At 39.9% G+C, this 17,644-nt stretch overlaps 2 protein-coding genes across 3 annotated transcripts; one reads left to right on the top strand and one right to left on the bottom strand.

Annotated features, from left to right (window-relative positions):
* Positions 1–1,207: 1,207 nt before the first annotated feature.
* Positions 1,208–7,744, bottom strand: LOC121961858 (uncharacterized). Of its 2 annotated transcripts, none has more exons than XM_042511907.2 (7): positions 7,508–7,744; positions 6,620–6,721; positions 4,482–4,571; positions 4,197–4,271; positions 2,329–2,399; positions 2,077–2,248; positions 1,208–1,547 (listed from the first exon to the last, which is right to left on the bottom strand). In XM_042511907.2, the coding sequence occupies exons 2-7, from the start codon at positions 6,686–6,688 to the stop codon at positions 1,335–1,337; spliced, it is 690 nt and encodes a 229-aa protein (XP_042367841.2). In that variant the 5' UTR covers positions 6,689–6,721; positions 7,508–7,744; the 3' UTR covers positions 1,208–1,334. The 2 variants fall into 2 exon arrangements, with proteins under 2 accessions (XP_042367841.2, XP_042367840.2); XM_042511906.2 differs by having other exon boundaries at positions 6,620–6,724; positions 7,508–7,742.
* On the top strand, positions 2,135–17,644 carry LOC121961848 (FH1/FH2 domain-containing protein 1). Its single transcript, XM_042511894.2, has 11 exons — positions 2,135–2,275; positions 9,031–9,179; positions 11,255–12,530; positions 12,660–12,800; positions 13,018–13,200; positions 13,548–13,667; positions 13,755–13,916; positions 15,143–15,387; positions 16,483–16,705; positions 16,790–16,898; positions 16,975–17,644. The coding sequence occupies exons 3-11, from the start codon at positions 12,078–12,080 to the stop codon at positions 17,001–17,003; spliced, it is 1,665 nt and encodes a 554-aa protein (XP_042367828.1). The 5' UTR covers positions 2,135–2,275; positions 9,031–9,179; positions 11,255–12,077; the 3' UTR covers positions 17,004–17,644.

Raw genomic sequence — 17,644 nt, 5'->3', positions numbered from 1 at the left:
CTTTAACATATTTAAGTGCCACTAAAGCTCATTTTATTGTGAGGTCGGCTTATTTGACTAGAAACATAAACACAAGTGCAGCCAGAGAATAGAATAGAAACCCGTCTGCAACAAGTAAAATTATACATGTAATCCACTCAGATGCACTGCAGATCATGAGCTATATCAGATCTCTCCTGCTATTGCTTTTTAAATTGGGTCATGATCTATTTTAGAACCATAACTCCCTGCAATCCAAAGAGAAAAGGGAAAGGGCCAAGGAGGTGACGACAGTGCCAAAGAAACGGGAGAGTTCTCTAAACAGCAGTTTAGATGCCACGGTAGGAACAGGAGAATTGCATAGTTCAGCAGCATCGACTTTCTCGTATTTTCCCGTTGAGCCGGTTAGTTCCCTTTTTGAATGTACCTGTGCAGCCCTGAAACCTTTCCCCCCCGCGTATCACTCCTGCGGCTCGTTAGAATAAGGAGCGAGACGAGAGGTCTATTTTTACAAACGAGGGGGTGAGAAAGCGTGACGGAAGGTGAATTTTCATGAGGCGAAAGCGAGCACTGAGTGTATGTTGTTTTCCCTGTGAACAGATTCTGGATATAATAATATGTGCACAGAGTGGTTTTTATCAGGCGCATGATGACAGTATTTGAACCTGCCCCTTTCTGGTTTTAAGCCTCTGAAACCGTGAAAGACATCAGTTTTCTGGTGCTGCGTTCAGATGCCTTTCATTTGATTTTGATTTTTCAAATAAAAAGCAAAATAAAAAAAGCAAAAAGCAAATAAGGAACTTGGCAAGAAATGTCCCACAAATTGCAAGAAATAATGACCTGATGATAATAATGTAATAATAATAACACTTATATTATTATTATTATTATTATTATTATTATTATTATTACTACCAGCAGTAGAGGTCAAACTTCTTTTTTCTATAGATTTATTTATGACTTTTTTTATTAACTTTTTTCTTGTCTTTTTTTGTTAAATTTCAGGAATTTTTTCTCGTAACTATTGTCTTCCCGTGTTTTTAATAAGAAAACAAGCCGATTTGCTTTGGTCTCTAAGGGATAAACAGAGGCCTGTTTTACCCAAAACTCATAGCATTTTTTTTTTTTTCTTTTTTGCAATTCGCAGGACATTTCAGTTGCTCATTGTGTTATGTTATTTAAAAGAAATAAATAAATAAAGGAAAAATAAATAAATAAATAAAATAAAATTAAAATAAGAAGGGCCACATCTATATGTTTCCACCCAGTGAAAAGCACCATATTTTTGTCTCCTCTTTGTGCTCTGGTGGAACTGTTGTCATGAAACTATTCTCTAAAAACAGGCGTTCGTTGGGTCAAGCGCTGGCCCACGGTAAAAGGAAAGACACGATGACAATGATGAGGGAGAGGGAGAGAGGCAGCAGGAGGAGCAGGATGAGAGGCAGAGAGAGGGAAGATGGCCACAGAGACATCAGTCGTTTGGAGCTTCGCGGCAGCTCCTCCGGACTCTTTTGCCTCTCGACGTTTTGCCGGCAGATGACCAGAGGTCTGACCTGTGATATGCTTTCCTGGAAGACAAAGAAAAAAGAGGTGAGCGTCTTTATTGTACAGATAAAATGTTCAACAAGTGTGGTTTACAAAAGAGAGCTGAACCCGACTAAGCTTGATATGAACCCTTTATTGGCTTTTTTTATGCATACCTTTTGCAGAGTTCAGGTGAAATTAAAATAAATCAATAGTGGTTGTTTTAGTGGATGAGAGCAGGACAGTAAATTTAGATGACACTGGCAGAAAACATCAGTAATAGTTGTAGGAACTGTAATATAAAGTTTTTCAGATGTATTTTTTGGCGCTTTGAGTCCCACCAGCTGAGTGCTTTCTAGTTCCATTATATTGTAGAGACAGCTGTCATCTCTACAGCCGATATCTTCAACTCTCAGCAACTCAAGATATAATCTAGATCGATAAACAGCACTACAGGTAAGAGGAAAATGATGTGTTTTTGATTTTTTTTGGGTGAATCCCTATCCCTTTAACTTGCTCTAAAGCGCAGTTAAAATAGTCAAATATGATGTTTTTGACATCCCTGTTTTCTACCTCCAGTATGGTCCTGCTGTGAGCTCTGTCAGGACTGAGCCGGAGGTTCCAGCGATGTGATCTGTGACTTCGTCCGCCGTCGTCCTCGCTCTCCGTGGTGTCTTGCCGCGCCACCCGCGGACGCTTACGTCTCCGCGAGCTGATTCGCTGGAGAGAACCTGGCTCCTGGAGTCTGCACCAATCACATTAAAGCCACAAGGTCAGAGAACTGTGCGTGAATATGTACACATATACGTGAGTGTTTGTGCACACCTGCAATCTGTATCTTCGATATCGGCATCTGCATCACTCTCCCCCTGAGGGTCAGACAACACGCACTCCTCCTGTAGAGGAAAAACATACGAGACAAATATACACTTTATAAGCTAGAAGCTGTTACTTTGGGTTAAGCATGACGAATATTTTCTTTTTTATCCTTTTATAAACACAACCTCCTCTCTACTGTATGGGAGCTTTTATTTTGTAGTCGCTGAAACACCAGCGAGCCCCAGTGAATCATCATTACTATTTGTAAACCAAAAACAACACTTCATGATGGCATTTGCCTGTGTGCGTGTTCTCGCGCGTCACTTTTTCTCATCACCATTGTCATTATGCGTGACTCAGATGGCCCCTCTACACATGACTAATGAGCTCACACCTCATCTTTTGGTTGCTTTCAACTGATTTGAGATCACATGCAAATACAAATACTGATATATCTGCAATGGAAGAACGGTCAATAATAAATAAAACTTTATTTATAGACACTGCAGCTCAGAGTGCTACACAGTAAGCAAACCAAAAACTTTAAATAGCATACAAAATGAATGCAGCAATGTATGCAATTTGAATGCAATTTAAAATAGACACAGACGTAGAACAGTTGAATAAATAGGTTTTTAGCTGTCGTTTGAAGATTTCCATTGAGCTTGAGTCTCTCATGTTTTTTGAGATGATATTCCATAACTTTAGAACAAAATTCAAATCCAATTTTCTTATGTGCAGAACTCTTTGTGCTTAAAAACCCAGTTGTAGAAGATTACGCAAGGGATCATAAAGCGACAGAAAATCAAAAATGTAGGCCGGTCCTAACCCATTTAGAGCTTTTTAGACCAGCAATCTGACTTTAAAATGTATTCTATAAGACACTGGGAGCCAGTGGAGTCTAAATAAGACAGATGTAATATGCTCTCTTTTCTTCGTGTTGGTCTGGCATCCATCGTGTGATCAGACTGGTGGTCTCGCTTATTTCTGCTACGTCAACTTACTTCTGTAACAAGCTTACAGATTTTAGTAATAATTTTAGTTTCAGTTTATTTAGGCAAGATTTACTGACTGCTTGTGTTTAGTTTACATTTAACATTTGAAAAGTTTGACCCAAATGAATAAAGTTAAAATCATATAAATAAGGTGCAGAAAAAAACAGCTGGTAGTGATTATTGTTCTATATATATTTGCATATCAGACATTGAGCATACCTAAAATATATGCTAAGACATTTTATTTATATAGATATTTATTATCTTACCAAAGTAAGTCAAATGATGCTCACCTATACTGACAGTTGTAGTGTATGCATGTGTGTGCATTGTGAAATTTTTGACATAAAATTTTGTATGAATTTAAATTTGTACAGAAAAAAAGTATTTCTTCATGAATTTAACCGAACATGTGGTGAGTAATTGATATACAAATTATATTTTTGTTGGTGAAGTATTCCTTTAAAACATTTCAAAATAAGAGCGATAGAACCAGCACATAACCCAAAAATGTTAAACTATGCCTTTGAGTAAAACAAATCAAAAGTTTCCTAACAGTTCTGGTTCAATACGTCTTCCATGTACAAAGTCATGTCCTCCGCGGTTTGTTTTTGACCTGGGACATTAATCATGTCATTCCTGTCAGTTGTGAAATATCTCTCTCTGTTTTGGCCGCCGTGTAATAAACGTTGGTATTAGTCACATGTGCCTCACATGCTACAACCTTGAAAAGGGCGTACGAAGCCACAGATGCCTGCTCAAATAACGGCAGCGTAAAAATCTTCAGACACATGCGAGACAGACTGAACACATGTCTGATGTAAATAGCTGCGTGCACATGCCTGTCGTGAAAAAAAACACACACGAGTGACATGTTACCTCTGTGCCGTATCCTTCGGAGTACCTGGTTATTATGACCCTGTTTTTTCCACAGTGTTCACACAGCAGTGTGTCCTGAGAACACAAAGTACAGAGACTGGTTTAAAGAAATGTGACAACGAAATAGACAATTCCTTTCACACAAACAATAAAGAAGACACAGACAGCAGCAGAGAGACAGAGGTCAGCAGGACATTAAAGGGATGTATTTAGAGCACGATTACGGATGAAGAAACACTCTGAGCGACGGCCACAGACACTTAAGTGGGAAGCTTGAGCACTCACCGGCGTAGGCGTGTGTGCTTCTGAATAAAGCGTACAGGGACCGGCCTCGCACAGACACACCACATCTACCTCTCCACAACTCGCCCCCATCTGAGACAGAGACACAAAGACAGAGAGGATAAACAACTGTGAACTGTCGGCTTGTGCGACGCTCACCGTCCCTTTTATCGCTCGCCAGCAGCAAATTAACAAAGTTAAAGGAAAGAAGTGAAGCTTTGTTGGACACAGACTTACAACGCTATTTGAAAGAACATAAAGATATTATCATGTATAATTAGCAAAAGTTTTCATTTCGTGCATCCCTGTCTGCGGCTCAGTGATGCAATTTCTGGCTTTTGACCTTTTCCACCTACTCGCGTTTTAAACTGCTCAAAAATGGAGGAGTTGACTGGCGCTGCCAGACATTAGAGTTATGAGAACAGACAAATCCACGTGATTCAGTCAAAAAACATCATAGCTATAATTCATTATATAGCGGTTCAATAGATGTTTCAGTTGCATATATTTTATATATATATATTTTTCAACCCTATTTTCCTATAATGGAGACAACAATTATTGAAACTGGTTTAGTACTGAGTGAGAGCGGTGGCCGGCAGCAGCAGAAGAGGCTGCAATATAAACTTTTTTTGCTATGATAATTTAAATCCACTAAACTGCTTGTTTTTGCCACTGACAGGCTCAGATTGTTATTGCTAATGTCGACAACATTAAGGAAGGATCCCCACAGAGATATATCTTTTTTTTTAAGGAGTAAGATCCTTTTTGTTTCAAAAGAAACAGCCTCGATATTGCCATCTTCACTTTACATCCGCTGAAAGTGCTTGTTTTTGCCACTGACAGGCTCAGATTGATATTATATGTGTCTGATAACATTGTGGACGGATCCTTACAGAGATTGACCTAGTTGCTAAGGAGTAAAATCCTCTCTGTTTAACCAGATCAGCCCTGAAAAAGCCGCCGTCACTTTACAAACAACAAAGTGAAAGTGCTTGTTTTTGTCACTGGCAGGCTCGGATTATTACTCCAAGTTTTTGAAAACATTACAGAAAACATCCCAACAGAGATAGACCTTTTTGTTTAAGAGGAAGATAGCCCCAAATTATCATTATTGCCTAACCGTCACTGAAAGTGTTTGTTTTTGCCACTGACAGGCTCAGATTGTTATTCCAAATGTCTGACAGCATTATGGAAATGATCCCTACAGAGACAAACCTTTTTGTTCAAGAGTAAGATTTTTTGTTTTTAACCAGAAACAGACCCGAAATCGACGCAGTCACTCTACTTTACTTGTTTTAGTCACTGATGGGCTCAGATCGGTTGTTATACATGTCTGACTACAGTATAGAGGGATCCCTATAGAGATGCAACTTTTGTTTCAAAAGTAAGATCTTTTTTGTTTAAAAAGACACAGCCCTGAAAATGTCACTGTCACTTTACATCCACTGACAGTGTTTGTTTTTGCCGATGACAGCCTCGGATTATATTCCAAATGTCTGACAACGTTATGGAAAATGACCCCTACAGAGAAAAGCCACTGTAAAAGCTCTGATACTGCTATCTGCAAACTCACCAGACTCCATGAAATTAAACAGTAATTTTAGCGTGTATAGAGGCTGCTTATTTTAAAGTCTAAATAGGTGAATTAAAGGTTTGTTTCAACCAAACTATAGTTGCTTAATGTTGGAAAGTTGGCAAAAAAGTACCAAGACAGTGTTTGTGAGTTTCATTTTGTTTCTGTTGACTTTGAACAAAGCGTATTTTACTAGAATAAAATTGCTGTTTTTTTAAATGGAGTCTGGTGGGTATAGCAACAGCAGTTTCAGGGTTGTTTCTGACTAAATGAAAACGACTTTAATCTTTAACCAAACGATCTTTCTCTGTAGAGATTCAAGAGACAATCCATGATGTTTGCAGACATTTACATAACAATCTGAGTCTGTCAGTGGCAAAAACAAGCATTTTTAGTAGACATGAATTGAAGATGCACAAATGTCCATGAATGTTACATTGCAGCTTTAATTGTGAGCTTTAAGTCACAAAACATAGGAAAATAGGGTCCAGACAGGCCACAAAATGTAATTATCAGCCTGCTTTTCTACCATATGCAGGTAGCAGATATAAATACATGACCTCACCTCACAGTCATTGTCAGACGTCTCTCCGGAGGAAAAGAGGCCGCGGGAGTCCGATTCACTCCGCAGCATGACCTCCGACCTGGCTTACACACTCACATAGACCTGCTGCGGCACATAAACAGCAGATGCAACAATCTGATCATAGATCATAGTTATTTTTTTTATAAAACGTTCCCACAATGTTACATGAGAACAAATGAAGAACATTTTCAAAGCAACATGCAGAACATTTTATTGAAGCCTGAGATTACAGACTATTTTTTAAATTAAAAAAAAATCAATGTGACATGTGGAAGAACGTTCTTGTAACTAAAAGACCTACTGCTGAAAACATTACTAAAACATTGCATTGTCAGAACATTTTTAGAACCAACATTTCTAGCTGGGAACATTTTATTATAAGGCACTCTTTATAAAAGGCTCCTGTTTGCTCATAAAACTGAGAGGTCTGAATAATTTTCATTCATAAAAATGTGGATAAAATCACGGACATTTGCATAGATAATATTGGTTTAATATTCCTATACCTCCCATATGGCAGACCAGTGTTAATGATGTTTTTTTTTTTCTTTCATTTATTTATTTTTTTTAACTTTGTGTTCCAGTGGTGCACAGATGATGCTGTTTTTACGCAAGCAGCCTCACTGTAACATCTGCTCAGCAGTCAGTGTCCGCACTCTCATTACGTAATAGCCTACGACAGTCAATGTTAGAAGCGGACAACTTTTTTAGATAAAGATGTGAGGGGAGCTGACGCCGTAAACATGAAAAGACAATGTTTTTGGAGGATATTCAAACGCATAAAATCATTTCCATACAAGCATGTACGGAAAACATAACTCTTGATTATAAGCGGTAATAAAATAGAACAGAGTAACGCGTTTTTACCTCAGACGCATCCTGTGCAGGAACACTGAATAGAGCCATAAAGAGTGGACGCACTTCTGTATTTAGAGGATGAGCAGGAGGACGCGGCGGGGTTTGTCATTGTGGCGCGGGGAAGCCGTGAGCTCACGGTGCTCGTGGATGTTTGACATTGTAGCAAATCCTCTGTGTGATGTCGAGCGATGACAGGCGGCTTCAGTGCGGGAACGCGCGCTCACCGGGATACCCAATGTTCCCAAAGCAACGCGGGAGCGCGGAAAGCGGCAGGAGGGGCTTCCGTTCGGGACTTTCGAAATAAAAGACAATGAGCTATTGGGAATAAAACAACAGGTAGAAGTTTGAATATACTGTTTGTGTATAAATTTAGCAGAGTTATGTTAATTTTTGTTTTCATTTCGCGTTAATTTCAGTTGGTTGTCAAAGTGGGTCTGCTGGGAAAAAAAACCCTGCACACTTTTTGCATATCCCATGACAGAAACTGATTTATGCCCTTTGCTTTTCATACTTCCCCCTCATGACACTGTTAATTATCCATACAAGACATTGAATTGAAACCTCAATCATTAAACCAGCTGGAATTACCATCACAGCGTGTCTGACCAGCTAAACCATCAAAAATGATGCGAAAACATACCTCAAGCTGGTCAACCAAGCTGTTTTTTCAGCAGGGGTTTCAGGTTAGTTTTTATGTTTAAAAAAATGTTAAATTTTAGTTTCAGTATTAGGTTTTATTGTTTTGTTTTTTATAACATGGGATGTATTTCACAGGAGCAAGATTTGCCTGTTACAATAGGCTACAAACATATCCTTTGGTGGGTTTCCGTTAACCCTCAAATTGCACCTCTTAAACTTGCAATTATAAAATATGCCTAATGGAAACACGTCAATTCCTTTCACTTCCATTTATTGCAAAAAAAGTTTTTACGCTCACATGAGGTGGTATTTCAGGCGATTTGAAAAAGCTATGAGTAAAATGTAAGCACTTTTTTCACTTTATTAGGTCAGATGATGCACAACAAAAAGTCATTTGAGAGTATAAATTATTTACATCATATGTATACAGTATATTACACAGTACATTATATATTTATTTGGGGTTTTGCAAAACACTGGATTCAGACACATACAAAAGAGCTATTTAAATACAGACCTTTATTCTCCAAAATATGTTTGTGAAAGCATAATCATATCCATATATTGTTATAGAGTCATGGGGTTAAAATAAATGCACATGGGTGGATAAGCTACAGTTAGATGTCAACTACATTATATATATTATGTTTACTTTAGAGCCAAACAGCAGCTAATGTAAATCATGTATCTGTAAAACCAGTGTATTTATTTGTTATGAGGTATCTGCACAAAACTGAGCAGCATTTAGGATCTCTGTGAGTATGTCATGTCATTGATACTGTAATTTAATGTTATATAACCCCAAAATTTTACTTACAATTGGTAATCCAGCTTTGCACAACCTACTTTCAGAAAAGCTTGACTTGTTTTCTGTCTTCTTCTACCTCTGGCAGGGTTCTCGCCCCTCTATCAAGATCTGAAAGTGGTTTTGTGAACCCACCAATCATCAGATCCAAAGGAGGGTGCCAACATACCTTCACCACTCACAATCGCCAGAGCATTGTTGCAGTGAATGCATGGTGCGCAGCGGTGGTGCACACTGGTATGTAATTGTCTTTCAGGAAAATGAGATGTTTAGTTGCGTAGAGAAAAATGATGCAAAAAAACTGTTGAATCCAAGATTGACCGCCCATAGTGTGACATGTATCCATTTTATTCAAAAGGACTTCTAAGTATTCAAAATGGACTTTACATGGCAAATTTCAAGCATTGGTTCTTGATCCTCCATAACTTAAAGAACGCTAATAATCTCAAAGCAAACTGGCAGTGATTACATGTAATTTTATTTGAACTGATCTTTATCTTATGCTGTAAAGGCCCTGAGAGAGTTGAACTACATCCATGGTGGGACAGACAGAGGAACAGATGAAAAGAGATGCACACATTTAACCACTAACACGGACTCACAAAGTCCCAGGCCAGTTTCATCAAAGGAAATACCCGGAAATGTTCGTCCCCATGGGAAATCTGTCTGTTTCAGTAACTACGCCACATCATAACCAAAATAATGTCCAGCTCAGAGAGCCGAAAAGGTGTCTAGTTGTGAATGGTCAAATCCTCAATCTTTATTTTCATATCATTAGTCAGTAAATGAGTCAATTCAAAAATTCAAAATGGGATGCTGAAAAACAGCATTTGCTTTTAAAATTCTCTGATGCAGCAGGCTTGAAAACCCTGCTGTTAAATAAATGTTAAAAAGAGCATAAGCTTTCAAAATAGAGCTCATTTTGGCTTAAATGTCCCATGAGCCCCTCTGCTACCGCTACACAGCAGGGCCATTGAACGAGATAAAGTGTAATTATGGGCAAACTAATGGCCGAGGGAGGGATCCTCATTATGGCTGCATGTCGACCATGAAAATGACCCGAGGCATATTAACTGTAGAGTATGTGTTCTGGAGTGATTCAGCAAACGCTTTCTCACATTGTTTCTGATTATAATTTGTTTTAACTCAGAACGTTTTTGCAACTGCTGAACTTGAAGCTAATGTTTTTTGAAAGAATATTTCTTCCTTTTTAAGATGTTGCCCATGCACAGGCAGGTCCTAATGCACTGCACTCTGTCTGCGTAATGACCTATTTATGACCATGTGTGTCTGCAAATGCACTGGCACTTTGTAACGTATCATCAAGGCAGCATTTTGCATTACTGTATGCCAGAAGTGTTGACTCAATTTGATGACTTTAGATTCAACTTGACAAAATCAAAAAAAAGACTTGCTACTCAACTTGGACTTTAACACCAATAATTCATGACCTTGTTTGGACTTGAGCCCATAACTTGGAAATTCTTGTAATTACAGACAGATGCAACAACTTTCAACTATTCAACATATGAATTTGCCCAAAGAAAAAAAAACATATTTAGTGACTTCACCTTTTAAAGCCTTGTTTTATCAAATAAGTACAAATCCTAAAGTCCTAAACTCAATGTTTAAGACTTGGGACTTCACTTGGGACTTGAGTGCAAAGATTTTAGACTTATACCCATTTCCCTTCAAATTACCTTGTGCACGTTGGTTTTCTAAACACAGGTACACTTGCTAAAAATGGCTGCAGACTGCTTTCCCATTGCAGTTTGAGCAGAGCTGTGTACACTGTGCTGTAGCAGACAAGAATGTCTTTCTGTGTATGTGTGTGTGTGTGTGTGTGTGTGTGTGTGTGTGTGTGTGTGTGTGTGTGTGTGTGTGTGTGCGCGCGCGCTTCGTGTGTCCATTGGACGTCATAAACACAGAGGTCTGTGAAACTTTAAAGTGGTTATTTCTCTTTATATACCTCTTACTTATTCAATCTCTCTTTAAAATCCTGTGCAGACTAATTTGGATCAGTGTTTTAGCGTTGATTAAGTGGAGACGGAGGGTAATTAGTGGTGGTCCTTAATTAGTGCATCCACTCAGGTGTTGTCTCTACATCAAGTCGATACTGCAGACTCCTTTGACACCGATGTGAATGCCGGTTGTACACTTTCCCATTGCATTAAAAATCCAGATCTCAGCAGGTGTTCGAGGGTTATCTGCTGTATGCAGACTGTCATCCATTAAGTTACATGTAATTTTTTTTTTTAAAAAAAGCATGCATGCCAAAATTTGGTAACTCATGCTCTTTAATGCATTCACAGGGGAGAAGGGGAGGCAGAGGAGGCAGAGGAGGAGGGAAGTAACAGATCTTCAGAGGCAGATAGAGCGGTTTGTGTATACACAAGTAGCAATACAAACAGGAGATGCAGCCTTGATAAGGAAATTAAGGGAAAGGGTGCAACTCAAATAAACCAAGAGAGATGTTCCAGCGGACCAGTGCGCCTCTCTCTCTCTCTCTTCAGCTCTCAAAAACTCTCTTGCTGTGTCTTACACAAACAGAGACGGACATGAAAGTGAAGGGATAGCTGCAGAAGCACATCATTTTTGATATTCTGGAAAAAACGGAAGGGCGTTCCTTGGATTTTCTCATCAGAACTGCATGCAGGACTAAACACAACCCGTCAAAGCTCACATGAGTTATTTCTCTTTCTCTGAGGTCACGGTGGACTTTTGGATCAAAGCATCAGACTCAGTTCGTCTCTTTTAGATCTGAAGGACAAACCCTGCACACAAGACAATTGCAGGGTTACGGTGCAGTGAGAACACCCACAGGTGGTTCGGAGATTGTGATTTGGTTGTGCAAGTTATGCGCTCCTGTGGTCGACAAGTGAGGCCGAGCATCCAGAGACATTCAGAATGCAGATACACAGGGGTTTGTTGACTGCACAGTGAGACGAAGAGACAAGGACGGGAACGTAAGGACGAAAGCAAATAAGCACTTAATCTCATCGGATCCTTGTTTTTATTTAATATGAGGAAGGAGCTTTTTTTCTTAAGTACAACACAGAAATTACAACCTGTTTTGGCGAGGTAATGCTACTGAATATCAGTTTCTTTTAAATCACGGACACCTCTGAAAGACCAATGAAGGAGCCGGACCAAACCAAAGATAACCCCCTGACCTGGGATTTGGACCAATCCTGGAGTTCCTTCCTAAAACCTGCTGCACATCTTTGCCTCAACACCTTGGACTTCTCGGACCTCTGGGATGAAGAAGACAGTACAGAGGACGAGGGGACCAGTTCATCCAATGGATCATCAACGTGTCTCCAAGCCCCTCCAGCACCCCCTCCTCTTCCTCCACCTCCTCCATCTTTGCCCTCGGCCTCCGATACAGGTGCGGCTATCAAATGTCGAACATTGAAGCTCCACTGGAGGGAACTGCAGAGTTTAGCTCCCCTTCCCAGGATGACCCGTTTCGGGGCTCAGACTATTTGGGCCAGACTTGAACCAGTCCATCTGGATACAAACCGGCTGGAGTACCTGTTTGAATCTAAAGGCAGTAGCACCACTTTTAATGTGGCCTCTGGGAAGCAGGTAAGACTGATGGGACAGGATGATGCCTCAGGATTATGACAAAAATATGCTAATAAAAACAGCTCCTTTCTTATGAAAAACAGCATATTGATTAAACTGTCTCATATCTTTCTCTACATCTCAACACAGAAGCAGCCATCAGTCTCAGTATTGGGGATGAAGCGGAGCAACATCGTAACCATCGCTCTTAGCAGCCTGCCCCCTCCCCGCCTCCTCCCCCCTGCTATCTACAGCATGGACAGCAGCGTGCTGGACAGAGAGGACGTCCAGGTACAGCAGAGGTCACGTCCTCCAGAATTTGAGCTTCAGCATTTGCTTAACCTCTAAAGTTAGCTTTTGTTAGACAGGCGATTTTTGATGCCCTTACCATATCTTTATTATGGCAAAGTGAAACGTGAACAGAATGCAGATTAGGACGGACACAGAGAGGAGTCCTGAAAAGTGCTGCAGTATGAGTTATTCTCTTTGTGCCTCTCTTCTAAAACAGCGACTTAAAGCGTTAATCCCAACAGAGGAGGAACTGTGTCTGATCAAGGAGGCTAAAGCCCAGAACCCGCACTCCTCTCTGGCCTCAGCAGAGCTCTGCCTGCTCACTTTGGGGGAAATCCCACATCTGAACTCCAGGCTTCAGCTGTGGGCCTTCGCTCTGGACTACGACTCCTTAGAGAGGGTAAGCCAAACCAGCATGTGACGACAAACGCTTAAATTATATTAGTTAATAGCATTTCCTAAAGATAGATTTGCTTCCTGTAAATGATGCCAAAGTACAAGCGTCGAGAGGATCCAGTTGAACGTGACCACAGTGGCCCCACCCACACAAACTACATCATCAAAAAATCCATCGTCACAGTCTTGTTTGATTGACAAGTAATCTCTGCAGGCGTACAGCGAAAAAAATACACCATCGTGATGACTTCCACTCACCAAATGTCACCAGGCTAAAAATAAAAAACGTGGATTTGATGGCTCACCTACTCTGTATGAATCACTACATTGTCGTCCTCCTCCTCGTGACAGGAAATTGCCGAGCCTCTCTTCCATCTGAAGCTGGCCATGGAGCAACTCGCAGCCAGCCAGACCTTTAGATGTATTCTAGCAACTGTGTTAGCCATCGGCAACTTTCTGAATGGATGTAAGGTGAGTGTTCGGTCTTTATTCTCCGGCTTCAAAGCACTTTGTTTTTTTCCCAAACAAAATCCTCACCACACATTTTATTGTGCCAAGGCCCGGGGTTTTGAGCTGAGTTACCTGGGGAAGCTGTCCCAGGTGAGGGATACACACACTCGCCAGCCCCTGCTGCATCACGTCTGTGTGCTGCTGCTGCAGCTCTACCCGCAGTCCACTGACCTCTACTCTGACATCACTGCTGTTACTAAAGCTGGCAAGGTGCGTAGTTACACCTGAGTGTGTACATGTTGTACTGCATTTGAGTAGGAGGGAGTATTATTATTTAGACATGATGGAAAGGCTGAAACTAAACACTAAAACAAATATCCTATAGGATAAGTTGATTTTACTCTTACAAATCTAGGAAGCTGCCTTTTAATTATTTCATTTTTCTGGACAATAGTTTATGGCAGAGTTAAATTTTCCAATATTTAATAACTTTGTACAATTTGGGAGAGACAAAGTGTACATGTGAAGGTTCTGTGAGATATTTCAGGAGGAAACTCGAAAGAAAAAGAAAATGGCAGCAGGAATAAAACAGCATATTGAGGTAATTTATCCAATACCTCTACAAAATCTGGTCTTACTTATTTCACCCACTCAGTCCAGAACCAAATGAACACACTTTTCTGAAGGGGAAGAGGGAAAGTCATCTTTTCCATAACATAAATATCATATTATATATGTATCTACTCGAGTATTGTTGGGTTTTCAGGAAGTAGCCAGCAAGCAATCAAGATATTAAACATAAATGTATCAAAGGGTTTTGCGTAAAAATTGCCACATCCAAAGAAAAGTATTGAAAATTGCAGATTAATACTGAGTTTGTGTTTCAATGCTTTGAGAAATTCTGCCCAAAAAGGTCTCTGGACACTCCCAGAATACATAATATAAGTATTACTCATAAGTAATGTTTACTTTAGAAGTGCGTATTTTAATGCTGTAAATATGCCCTTTTAATAAAACTAGGATGTCAAAATCTTTATTTATTCTTTTCGAACAGTGCTGCCTGGTTTTATCGTTTATCGAGATTTCGAGTTTAAGAGAGAGTCGGGCAGGTTTGTGTCTTGATCTGTTTTGCTCTTTGTGTCCGCAGTGGCGGCTCAGGTTTTGGGCAATACGAAAATCAGCCTGTAGTTTGAACAACAACCCCAAGAGTCACCAAAACACCAGAGGACGTGTTTTATGGGATATGTAGGCACAAGTTAGATTAATTCAAGTTCACAGTTCTACTCACATTGTTTTGATACAAAGTTGGTTGAAAATTGGGAAAGTACCCCTTTAAGACTAAAAGTATTATTGCAGTTTCCTAGATTTATATTTAAGTAAAAACTTGTAAGATTTTATAGTTTATCTCAAGTAGATAAAGTCAATTCACTTAAAATAAATTAATTTAATAAGCCACTGTAAATCCACTCGACACTTCCTTCTCTTCCTCTTTCCAGTTTGACTACTCTTTAGTCCAGTCCAACTTCACCCAGCTGGAGGGCCTGTGCAAAGCATCATGGGAGCAGTTAAAGATTTTGGACAAGGCAGAGGAGAAGAGGAAAGGAGGAAAGGTGGAGAAAAAGAAAGGAGGAGGAAATGTGGCCCTGGAGGGCCCGCTTCGTCACAGGCTGCCACAGATTTTGAAAGAGTGCGAGGAGAGGCTGAAGGTGCTGAGAGCCGTCCATCGGCGGGTTGTCAACAGGTGTGCAGCGAGTTCATGGGTTATTTCATTTTGTTAACGTGTTTCACCCTCCCTGATGTGGTGCATTTAAGGAGAATGCTGGTATTTTTCAAGCTGGACCCTATTTTGCCGTGTTTTTGTGCCTGAGTGACTCATGGGAACAGCAATTTTTGAAATTGGTCCAGCATTTAGAGAGAGCGCTGCAGCAGCAGAACAGGCTGCAGTTTAAGCATTTAGGGCAGGTGCACCCCATCGATTTACGTCCACAACAAGAACACGTTTTACCACTGACAGGCTCAGATCGTGTTGTGGTGTCTCCAAGGGCCCCCCCAAATCCTAATATACGTTCCCTAACCAATGAAGACAGATAAAAATGACTACAAAGCAAGAAACACAACAAAAAAGACACAAAAGTACCTCAATATGACACAAAATTACTTCAAAAAGACCAAAATCACCACAAATCTGCATTTACTGCTCTTATGTGGGAGGGGCGGTGGGTCTCTTTGCGTGTTAGTGCACAGGTACCATAATCTGCCCAAGTGTCCTAGTTTTACTTACCGAAAAGTCTCGTTCTGAGAGAGGAGGTGCTGGTGATAGGTCCTTTTGCTCGAGGACAGAAACATTTTCAATGTCATGGCTTCGAAAGCACGGAAAGAGGGTAATGAGCAGCGAAAGAAAAATAAAGAAATTAGTAAAAAGAACCAGAAAATTAATTACAAATAAATGAAAGTCACACACAAATTTAAAAGAAAAAGAAAATTTAAAAAAAAAAGACACTTGACTTGGAAAATTTATACTGTGTTACATAATTTTTCATATTTATTATAAATATAACTAAGTTTTTCCGCTTTCTTTTTAAAAAATATTTTCTAAATCTGCTGATTTTGTTGCAATTTGAGGAACATTTCTTACCAAGTTGCTCATTGCCTTTTTTTATTTTTGCACCAATTTGCTCTGGATTCAGAGGTGTAAATACTTCCGAACATAAAATGAAAAAGAAAATAGGGTCTTTTCCTGTAAATACTGTGAAACTTAAGCCAAATCTTGTCTTTCTTAGTTAAACTTTAGTTATGCAGTCAAACGTTGTTTTCCTCTTCCCTTTCGCTCCTCCAGGTTCCACTCTTTCCTCTTATTCCTCGGCTACTCCCGCGCTATGGTGAGGGACACCAAAGCGGAGGACTTCTGCAAAACCATCAGTAACTTTTCGTTGGAGTACAGGACGATGCAGCAGGCCGTCCTGCAGCAGAAAGAGAGGGAACGACAGAGGAGTGGAGCAGAAAGCCCAGGCCCGAACACTCCAGCAGCCCGCAGGAAACGACAGCAAACGTCAACGCAGGTTTTTCATAGCAGATTTTCTGAATTTGAAGCACCATTCTGTGCAAAAAGTGATCTTGTTAACCCGTTTTTGTTAATCCACCAGGAAAATGAGGAGCAGTGCAGGCTGGAGGAAGTGCTGACAACACCTGAGTCCACCCCGAGACTGGACGTCACGCTGCCTCGCAACCGCAGGAGGATGGCTGACATCCAGGGTACTTTATATTCTCCATTTTTCTGTATTTCTTGATAAGATGTGTCACACTGAACCCATATTTTTTCACTCCTCAGGTCCATTTTCACGGAAAATAAAGTGGTGAACCTGCTGATATTCTTTCAAACGCCGTTCAGTCACTGGTGTGTTGGAACAAAAGTGTTTGTGGTTGTTATTTATGACATTTTTGTTAAAGGTAGAGATGTTCTGATACCTTTTTTTCCTTCCTGACAGCGATTCCAATACTTGAATTTGCAGCTCAGTTAACTCGGTGTGGATGTGAAATGATTTCTTACGTAGTTGCATGGCATGGCTCAAGTTAAACCCAAAACTGGCGGGACTCCAGTGTCAAATATTGTCAAATATCTGACATTTTGCCAATGGCTAATGCTACGTATTATGTCTATTTAGCCGAAATCAGTTCTTCTTTGCCACTCTATAACAACTGCTGTTTTTACTGGGTGTGAAACTACTTTAAAGTTTATTAAATAATTACGCGGTAGCTTTTCTATCGGTGCACAGACTTGCCATTATCCAGTCCAACATTTTAGACTGTATTGGCGGCATTTTCACTACTGGTTTTGGAACAACTCTCGTTAAAGTCACTTTTTTTTTTAGCACAATGACATTTAGTAGGAAGAAAATGGACAGTTGCATGACAATTCACATGCCATTCAGTTTTTTTAAATCAATCATGTTTGAGTTTTAAAGTAGAAATGCATTAAAGTAATTTAAAAAAATAAAACA

Source organism: Plectropomus leopardus, chromosome 23 (genome assembly GCF_026936395.1).
Source record: "Plectropomus leopardus strain MGB_pleo_1.0 chromosome 23, ASM2693639v1, whole genome shotgun sequence".
Lineage (NCBI taxonomy): Eukaryota > Metazoa > Chordata > Actinopteri > Perciformes > Serranidae > Plectropomus > Plectropomus leopardus.
This window is presented reverse-complemented; position numbering and strand designations above follow the sequence as displayed.